Source organism: Phoenix dactylifera, chromosome 2 (genome assembly GCF_009389715.1).
Source record: "Phoenix dactylifera cultivar Barhee BC4 chromosome 2, palm_55x_up_171113_PBpolish2nd_filt_p, whole genome shotgun sequence".
Classification (NCBI taxonomy): domain Eukaryota; kingdom Viridiplantae; phylum Streptophyta; class Magnoliopsida; order Arecales; family Arecaceae; genus Phoenix; species Phoenix dactylifera.
In genome coordinates, this window is record NC_052393.1 from 9,464,082 (window position 1) to 9,474,388 (window position 10,307).

The following is a 10,307-nucleotide window of genomic DNA, read 5'->3' on the forward strand; positions in this document are numbered from 1 at the left end:
CTCTGTAAATGCTGTAGAGGATTGTGTGATATGGTAATTGTTGTAGGAATAAAGGATCCGAACTTAGTCTCACATCGACTAGATAGTGGAGAGGTATGCTCCTTAAATGGAGGAGGGCTACTCCTTTCTCTTCAGAGGCGCCTTTTGTGGGGCAAAAGTGTGCGTTGGGAAGAGACTATGAAACTCCCTTCAAAGCGGACAATACCTCTGAGGAGAAGCAGTCGCTTCCGTTGTCTGAGTTCGGTGGGGACTGAGCTCTGGGGTTCGGGAAGATACCCTTCGACCCCATCAATGGTACCTTCATTGAGAGCCCATGACTCCGGCATAGACCCCTCCGTTGGGGGGCTATGTTGTGGGAATAAAGAGTCCGAACTTAGTCTCATATCAACTAGATAGCGGAGAGGTCTGTTCCTTAAATGGAGGGGGGCTACCCCTTTCTCTTCCAAAGCGCCTTTTATGGGGCAAAACTGTGCGTTGGGAAGAGACTATGAAACCCCCTTCAAAGCGGACAATACCTCTGAGGAGAAGCAGTCGCTTCCGTTGTCTGAGTCCGGTGGGGACTGAGCTCTGGGGTTCGGGGAGATACCCTCCGACCTCATCAATGGTGCTTTCATTAAGAGCCCATGACCCCGGCACAGACCCCTCCGTTAGGGGGGCTATGTTGTGGGAATAAAGGGTCCGAACTTAGTCTCATATCGACTAGATAGCGGAGAGGTATGTTCCTTAAATAGAGGGGGCTATCCTTTTCTCTTCAGATGCACCTTTTGTGGAGCAAAACCGTGCGTTGAGAGGAGACTATGAAACCTCCTTCAAAGCGAACAATATCTCTGAGGAGAAGCAGTCGCTTCCGCTGTCTGAGCCCGGTAGGGACTGAGCTCTGAGGTTCGAGGGATACCCTCCGACCTCATCAATAGTAGTAAAACCTTGGATGACAATCAACATTTACCTAAACAATTGTACTCATTAGTTATAAACTGATAATGCGTCAAAATTCCCTTTTTATAATTATACAGTGTAGTTCTTTCAAAAAAAAAAAAAAAACAATCCTTAATGAATAAAACTTCAGGTGGTTATTTCCTAGCCTCACTTACTATCGAAATAATAATAATAATAATAATAATAATAACAAAAAAAATAACAATTCAGGGTACACTGTCGTACTGATCATACCTGGTGTTCATCATGTTCTCTCCATGGACAGATCTGTTGCTATTAGAAAAGGCTGTGTGCATACGTTGCTACAGAAAAGGCTGTGCGGATGTGTTGCAATGGAAAAAGACTGGATGGATACGTTCCGATAGAAAAAGGCTCCGGTTGGCATTTTTTCACCGATGGTTACTCACTTTTATCCTCCTCTCTCATTTCACCACGAACAACAACAAAGACCCCATCAAAAGCTGACAGTTAATCCAGCCCACTCTGAAAGTTCCCTACAAGAAGTGGCAGATAATCTAAAGGATCCTACCAGGACACATCGGCCCAAGTTTTAGTAAAGTCAGACTAGACCTGTTGTGTTTCAAAAAAAAACCAGCTAAAATGTGCTATTCGAAACCATTGATCTTGTATAAATATCAAAGATCTATCCAGTATATAGCTGAAGTTCTAATATACTTTTTTCATTTAAGTCATGATGATGGTCTTTGCTAGACTAAGAATCTAAATCCATTTAAATTTAATCATAAATACACTATAAATTAAATTACGATCAATACGATCAACCAGTCCGCATAGACCATTGGCTGTATTCACGCCATCTAAGCCAAAAAAAAGTTAGTTAGAAGATATTGTTTGGCTTTATTGGCCCTATAGAAATATATAAGGAGTATACAGCCGACGTCGAACTAAACACCCGATCTTCACAATTGGATGTTGGGTTGGAAGTTTAGTTATGTTAAGATATGTTTCTTAACTTAATGCGCCACAAGCGCCGATAAAAAATATAACTTGAATAATTAAACAAATTTAAAACCAAAGGTTATCAATAAAACATCCAATTCCAAATTCCAAAATATGAATCATGAACAAGCACTTGATACTTGATTATATAATAATTAATGATTAAAGATCAAAAGATAGGCTTAAGTTAAAGTCAGATACAAATGCCGAAACATGTTGTAGCAAAACTTATGAAGTTTCTCCTATCAATAGTTTAGAAAACGAAGGATAATTCTGGTTAAATCTTGGATATCTAATTTGATCAGCCAGATTGAAATATGAAAATAAAAATAAAAAATCGTTGGTGGAAACAAGTTCCGGTCTACCTCTCTCTTAGCTATTGTACAATGAGCCTTATCAAGTACACGACTGTTCCCATAAACAAAGATTCCCAACCAATAAGACATACTACTACCCAAGAAATTATTGTGTGGTCAAGCTAGATATATAATACACAGCCATCCGTCTTCAAATAGACCAAACAGACCCAACTACAAGGATTCATCAGGCAAGCATAAATCCATACAAAAATGACCATCTTCTAAGTTTGCTTGAGAAATAAAAAATAGCAACCACATTATATATATTACAAAATGTGCCTTAATGAAGCTTCTCCATGAAAGTTTCATCGGTCGAAAACAAATTCAATTGAAAATTAGCAGCTCCTCTCCCGATAAGAACTGGAGATTCACACTACATGAGTTCCTTCTAAAGATTTCCAAATTTCAGAGCACTCCTCGTCCTCCTTTGACTTGCTCCTCGCAGAGAGGATCTCAAAAGAAGAGCTCGGCATCTGCATGAGGTCCAGCGTCACATGGTTGCCAGCCTCCTGGAATTGGTTCCAGCCATCCGCAAGCTGAGCCTGTGCTTGTGATGGCTCTTGATGCTGATGTGGCACATAAGGAAGGATTGCCGGGTTCCCGACGACCATGTTATGCCAGCCACCACGGTCGGAAAACAATTGCCGAGCAAGGACGGCAGCTCGGTTCTCTGCGATCAGTTCGCGAAGGGCGGCGCTGGATCGAGAAGAGAGGTCAGATGCTGAAACCCAAGGGGAGGCCTTGGATGACAGAAGAGAGAGAGCACGACCCGGAGAAGTTGGTATGTAGGGGAATCTGCTGCTCGTCGTCGTGTTTTCTGTGATGAAAAAGAGCCCAGATGAAGAAATTCATTAGATTAAAATATTTAGAAAAAGCGAGAAAAAAACATAATTTCATTATCGGATCTTAGAATGTAAGAAGATAAAATTTATTATCAAGCTCTAAGACTGCCCGCCGTTGTTGAAGTTGTTTAAGCCATCACATCAGAATTTAATAATCTCACAAGAAATTCTTGTGGAAAAGCAAAGAATACAAGAAAAATGCTTATATTTGCCAAGGAGGCAAGGGAATTTACGGCAAACTTCGACAAAGAAACCGAGAATTAAAGAGGCGAGCATTTCTTGGTAAACAAGTTGCTCAAGGAGATTACGAGACAATATCTAGGAATTTGACTGGCCATGCAACTCCAAATAGAAATCCCCGTTAGTAGTGTTCAACTATTTTAAATGGTTTAGATATGTCCTCATATATGCATGGGAGAATCAGCAGGTGTTGGAAATGAGGAAACAGTGCAAAAAAGCACTCAGACCAGCCTTTATTAATTTATACCAGCACAATGAAACTTTAAGTATTTCATTGCTTCCCCGACTTGTTCCTATCATCCCTCATATTTTATGAACTTGAACATGTAAAAGTGATCAAGCCAGCTACGCTTGAAAGTGTGATGTTATCCTACACAACTAGTCCCTTTGTGCCACTTATAGGATATAAGCTTTCTAAGTACATACATATGTACATACGCATGTACGTACGTATATATATGTGCATGCATACGTACATGTGTATGTACATGCATACGTACATACGTACATTATAACAAGTACTAGTGATCAGACTGTCTTCCATTTCACTTATTATGCAATTTTGGTTAATCAAGATGTCACTAAAAGTATAGAATAAGCATATTAGTTGACAAATTTCATATTTCATGAAATACGTAAAAAAAAATAGATAGTTTGAATTATAACTCGTATACAAAGCAAGTCTTTTTATTATTAAATTATGTAATCTCTATAACTCATGAGATAAGCCTAAAAGAGTATAGAAAGGGAGACTTTTCAACATGAATACAAGATATGGTCATCATTTTAAAGTGTCTTCTTGTTTATATATTTATTCTTATTTTCAATTGGCCTTTTCAATTTCTAACTAGTATTCAACTGAAACCAATAAATTGTAACCCTAAATATTTTATTGCATACCAACATGGTGAATAATACCTTTAAGTATTGTAGTTTCCCATTTACTTTTTTTTAACTAATGTATTGTGCCATTTGTATATTTTTGTTGCATTTGACATCTTTTAATTAGTTCTCCAAACTTGCAATACCAGATATAGAGTATCTAAAAGTTTCAGGCTCTGTTTGGTGCAAATGCAATAGCCAAATATTCAAATTCTAAAGTTGACAATGATATACTACCAATAAAGCCAGATAAGAATATAGATCGAATGAATGCTAGTGACAGTTTCCAGGGTTGGTTCACTTGTTTGCGCATACAAAGGCGGCTCTTCCTAAACTATTTCACTTGTAGGGACAAAATAACGTGTTTAGAACAAAATAATCCTTCACTTTTAGCAAGTTGTCATCTCAAAAATCCTTTTATCTCTTTTATAATTTCTCCAGTTTTACTTATTATTGTCAAAAGAAGTCATATCATGAAGGCAAAGAACCCCATGCTCTCTCTAGAGTACGATACATTGAATTGGCTGCCCTTATAAGGGCTTTGATCTATTACTAGCAATACAAGGCACTAAAATAGAACTTCCATTCTCACCCTAGGGACCCAACTCCTCAGTGCAAGCTCAGGAACTCGGCTACGTTTCGAGCCTGAGCGGTGGCATTCCCGCAACATTTTTCCAAAAAATGAAAAAGTAAATAACAATACTCTCCTATATCTTAAAAAAACATAGGTAAGATCTGGAAAAAAAGGAAAGCCCTCACACTGATAGGAGAACCTTTCCAAAGGAAGTATGCAGATGAAAACAAGAAATTACTTCCTTCAAGCAAAAATATTAAGGGATCCAATCAATAATTCAAAAATATTAAGGGATAATTGTTTGAATTATATTAGAAAAAAGTTGATTGCATGCTTGAAGAAACGACATAAGACAAGAAAAAGAACTATAAAAATTTGGATCAGAATTGAAATACAAAATGCTAAGGAAAGGGAAGACAAACCAGACTCGTAATTCAAACAATTGTCGTAGAAATATAATCTTACAGCTGTTCTGACTGCATTATCCCATGGTTATGACAACTTGATGATATTAATCAGTTGCCACCAACTCAAAAGTCTTCATAAATGCATAATAGGACCTCTGACAAAATGTTTAAAGTAATGACACTGAGTCGATTCTTTGATTGTTTACAAATCAAAATATATTGTAATCTTTCTGAAAGCTATTGTCAATAGGTTTAGAGCTTGTCCGATTCAATCTATAGTACAACAGGCTCTTACCATATATCCTCTAAAAATCATGCATCATGTTAAAGGTAAGAAACCACTTGTAGAAACAATTCAAAAATAACAAGCCAAAACCAATTTCAGATAATAAGTTAGGTATTGTCAATGCTTCAAATCTGGCCCCAATTTCAGATGTTTCCAGCCAAAACCCAAATGTTTTCTGTTAAGTTTCAGAGTTTCAACAAATCTTCAAAGTTTAAACCACATTCAATCATGCTATCATATCTACTGTCAACATAATCTAGCTAATAAATAACAAACAATTAGTGAGCCTAGTATTAGTAGGTAATAACCTTCGAACCACTGTCATTTATAAATTGTGTAGTTGATTGACTTTATTAAATTACTGAAGTAGCTGAGTTTTATTTATGCTGGATTTCGCTCATCTGTTATATTTGAGCCGGCCGGAATTTCATCAAAAAGTTTCCGCTCCAGACCTCTCAATATGTCACGAGTGTTCATATGTTGTATCTTAAACCAGTTATTTCAGGCGATAGGTTTGGAGTCTTTGATCCTCAGCATGCAAAAGCATTTACGCAAGTGAATCTTAATATGCATACAAACAAACATGCAGGCATTATGTACTACAAAGATATGTTTCCAAGTATGCATGTGTACAAGATATAGTCATGATTGCATTGGCAAGAGAGATTTGATAATTGACAATATTCCAATTAAGATGCAATTCGGCTAAGTACATCTTCCCAAAATATTTTCTTATCTTTGGTGCAGAGAAAGAAAAGCAGAAGAAGCACTCATGCACTCTCCCACTCTCGACCTTTTTTACTGGTTCTAGCTTAGAAAAATGATTTAAAAGGAAACATGACTCAATTTTCATTTCCTTCTAGCACCAACTAGATGATGGTGAGCAAGTGGAAAACATCGAAAATAAGAATCTGTTTTCAAATCTAACTACAGAGATTACAGTAACAAAAATAGAATACCTTTTGTGTTGGCGCCCTTATATGCTCTCAATGGTTCAAGAGTAGGAAGTTATGTACTTAATGAATGAAGTCAGTTTATAGATGCAACCATAATTATTTTACACTATGATGTTACCAATCTATATTCAGATTCAAACCTATTCTAAACAAAATCATGGTTTGGTATTAGATCTTTGCAATTTCGTTTCACATATTTGATGCAGAAAGGAATAATAAAAGAAATGACTAATCTAAAAATAACATTAGACACACGAGCACATGCTTCGACCTCGTCCCTCGCACCAACTAAAGAAACCCCTACAGTACAGCGGAGTGCCATCCTGAGGGAGGGCAGGATGGAAACAGTTGTTAGTCAATCTGTTAGTCTATTGTATGAACATGAAGAATTGATACTTCTCATGGAATAAAAGCTTTTTCATCTGAAAATGTTTATGTTGACAAAACAGTCAATTGATGGACAAAGACTTGTTTTCATGATCGCAACAGTAAAAATCCAACAGATGCATGCATACAAGCTCTACATTCTCAAATTACATGCAGTAACAATCTTCTCTCAAAAATAATATCCATTTTTGATTTCCTTCTTGAAAGAAAATGACAAACCATATAGCCAAGGGATGGCAAGTAGAGGACACCAACAATATTTTTTGTCTATTAAATACATAACTTTCAGAATAACAGGGACATGTATTTTATGGACGATTTATTGGTGATGCATATTCCAGAAGAGAAGCGGAACAATGGTGGCGTGTGGGGCAGAATGAAAAGTCAAAAACCATGTTACGCAGAAGCATCTATTCTCCATTCTCCAACTTTCTGCACTAACTTAAATGTATGCCAAAGAAGAATTGGCATTTCACTTTACTTCAACAAAGTAAAAAGAGTGCCATCTTATGAAGAGAGTATGAAAAAGAGAGACAGATAGTAGGAACATGTCTGTTTGTTGAATAAATAACTGATGCTCAAGATTAAAAACTCTTCCATTTGGAAATCTTTTAAGTGGCACAGTACCAGACTTGCGAACCAGAGGGACCTCCTCTTTGGTTCGTGAGTTGATCCATTGTTAGTTATGGCTATATCATGATGTGATGACCAATCATGCTCAATTCTTGATCATAATCCCAATTAAGTTACATGTTTTAGTCGACTAAATTTTCACAATTTTTTCAAATCTGCTATGCGTAAAAGAAGGTGATATAACAGAATAAAAGTCGAAACAAACAACATGTACACACCTGTGCTCTTCATCATTCACCCCTTACACCATAGTTTTCATAAAGATCTTGGACAAAGATTAGATTGCAATAATAGTTGACCAGATCTAAGAGTAAACATGTGAGCATTTTCTTGTGGAATGACCAAAATCCTAAACACCGCCATGCTGAAGAATGATAAAATCTTGAACAAATCCTAATACGAAACATAAGCATGTCTATGAAGAACAAAGTTCTCATCCCAACCCCAACATCCGTCGAGCAAGCAGCAAACCACACAGTTGACGAGTGGCAGTGAAGGTTATTTGGAGTGATTTCGACGGTACAAAATCGATATCTTCCCAACGAATAAGGAAGAACACACCTGCCATCAATTAATGCTCCTCCAAGTTCCACTAGTTACCACTTACCGACGGTGAACCGGACACCGAGACAAGCTCAAGCGTGTGAGTCTCCACCACACCAACTCCCGACGTAGAGACCTAAAACGGCGGAGGCCATAGATGGAGTGTGCTGGCTCCGCGTGCTGCCAGCTGCTCGACCTGGATTTGATGGTCGGTGATGGAGACATCACCCCGTCTTTCTTTTTCGCCCTCATTTTTTTAAACGATTAACTTGGTTTTTTCCACCAAAACCTACCCCTAATCTAGAGCCTAGACCCCCTACGAAAATATCGTCCACGAGAACCGTTTCCACCTTTCCCCACCCATCCATCCGCATCCCAATCCAAAGGCCTTTATGTTCCATCAGACTCCCGGTTTCCCGGTCTCAGACCTCCCTAATCCTCGTTAATTAAGCGCCACGTCTCCTTTTCTCATCGGACAAAAGGCCTTCACAGCTTAACTAAATAAACTAAGCCCCGCCAACCATATCCTACTCAATGTTCGAATAAAACGAAATATTCTGCAATCAAGGTCACAGACTTCCTGATATAGTAGTTAAGGTAGCTTTTATGTTTTTAATTGTTTTCCTTGAAACAAATAATGGAAGGGAATAAAAAAAAAGGGGGAGGGGAACTGGGGAAGGGAACTGAACTGAACAAAGAGGAGGAGAGAGAATAGTACCTACTAGAGAAGAGTTTCTAATGGAGTCGCTGGCGCTCTTTCTCCTGCGCTCATTATGCCCAGCCAGCCGTCTACGGCAGCTCCTCTTCGAGTCGTCGAACTCCGATATCACATGAAACCTGTCAAATTGTCCAACCAAGTAAGGCATTCATTTTTTTTCACACAAACGAAGAAGAAGAAGAAGAAGAAGAAGAAGAAGAAGACGAGGAAGAAGGGTTGAGGAGGAGGAAACGAGATGAGAGATGGGGGGAGATAAACCTGCTGCACTGCTGGCAGAAGCGCTGCTCGGTGCCGAGGACGACAACCTTGGGGGCCTTGGAGTGCATCTCGCACACCTTATGCCGCTTGTGGTAATCTTTGGCGTCCACCAGCGCCTTGCTGCATCCTTCCACCTGGCACCTCGGCACCGCCGCCGCGGCCGGATTCGACGACAGCCGCTCCCTCTTGCTCCCTCCACCGGCTACCCCTTCCTCCCCGTAGCACTGCCTCTTGCCGAGCTTCAGACACGTCAGATGCTGGTGGTGGTGCTGTCCGTACAGCTGGCCCTGCTCCTGGTGGTGGTCCCCGGGGGCGGTGGGGACCATGGCGGCGGGGTCGGAGAAGGGGGGGCAGGAGGAGGAGGCGGCGGCGGCGGCTGCGGCTGCTGCAGTACCGTTGGCGTAGTAGTAGTAAGAGGAGGAGGGGGCGCTCGCGATGCCGGCGGAACTCCAGTTCCCCAGCTCCCAGATATCCCAGCACGACGGTGTCCCCTGCCCCCCACCTTTCGCTACCCCTCCGCCGTTTTCCATTCCCCACCACCCCCCCCTCTCTCTTTCTCTCTCTTTCTTCTCCCTCTCCTTCGTTCCAGTCTACCAACTCTCTTTCCTTCTTTCCTCCTTGCTCCTCTATTATTTCCTCGCGCCTTATAAGTGATTCCCAATAGGAGATATATAGCTAGGTACTAAGGTAAGCCTACTTCTTGCTCTCAACAATAACAACAAGAATAAAAGGGAGAGTGATTCCCAATAGGAGATATATAGCTAGGTACTAAGGTAAGCCTACTTCTTGCTCTCAACAATAACAACAAGAATAAAAGGGAGAACGCACAAGGAGGTAAGGAGGGAGAGAGGGTTGGAAAAGGCTGCAGCTACTGGTGGAGCTCCTGCTGGGGAGTGCGGACTGATAACTTAGTTCGAACGGACGGACGGGCAGTACCGTCTCTCACGGTGTCCATATAAGCGTGGGAGGGCCAGGGGGTGGATGGGAGTAGGGGTCACGTGCGAGACCACTGTAGTCTCCGGCGCAGCGCACGTTCTGGGTGTGGGGCCGCGGACACGTGTACCGAGATGATGGAGAGGTTCAATCGGGTGACAAGACCGGAGGGCGGGGGGCGCGGAAGGGGTGGTGCGGTGCATTAAACGCGGCGCCTCTGACACGCACCAAGAAAAAAAAGCGAGATCCATCCATGTCGGGTGCCCTCCTCCCCCTCACAAACCGAATTTAATTGGAGAATAAATTAAAGTTCTCAGAGAGATGCCAATCGCCAAGGGAGAGGAGTACTTAGGTGTTATTCCGAGGGATTCACACATATCGTATACGGCGGGT

At 40.7% G+C, this 10,307-nt stretch overlaps 1 protein-coding gene across 1 annotated transcript; it reads right to left on the minus strand.

The window, feature by feature from the left end:
* Positions 1-2,474: 2,474 nt before the first annotated feature.
* LOC103716562 (squamosa promoter-binding-like protein 7) lies at positions 2,475-9,565 on the minus strand. Its single transcript, XM_017845055.2, has 3 exons — positions 8,982-9,565; positions 8,724-8,842; positions 2,475-3,072 (listed from the first exon to the last, which is right to left on the minus strand). The coding sequence occupies exons 1-3, from the start codon at positions 9,509-9,511 to the stop codon at positions 2,624-2,626; spliced, it is 1,098 nt and encodes a 365-aa protein (XP_017700544.2). The 5' UTR covers positions 9,512-9,565; the 3' UTR covers positions 2,475-2,623.
* Positions 9,566-10,307: the final 742 nt, after the last annotated feature.

What these genes read in the sequence shown, in the direction of transcription:
- LOC103716562 (XM_017845055.2), bottom strand. Translation starts at nt 9,511, where the DNA reads ATGGAAAACGGCGGAGGGGTAGCGAAAGGTGGGGGGCAGGGGACACCG. An exon ending in TTCTGCCAGCAGTGCAGCAG is followed by an intron (nt 8,843 to 8,981) that starts GTTTATCTCCCC and finishes ACAATTTGACAG; the next exon opens with GTTTCATGTGATATCGGAGT. An exon ending in TAGAAACTCTTCTCTAGTAG is followed by an intron (nt 3,073 to 8,723) that starts GTACTATTCTCT and finishes TTTTCATCACAG; the next exon opens with AAAACACGACGACGAGCAGC.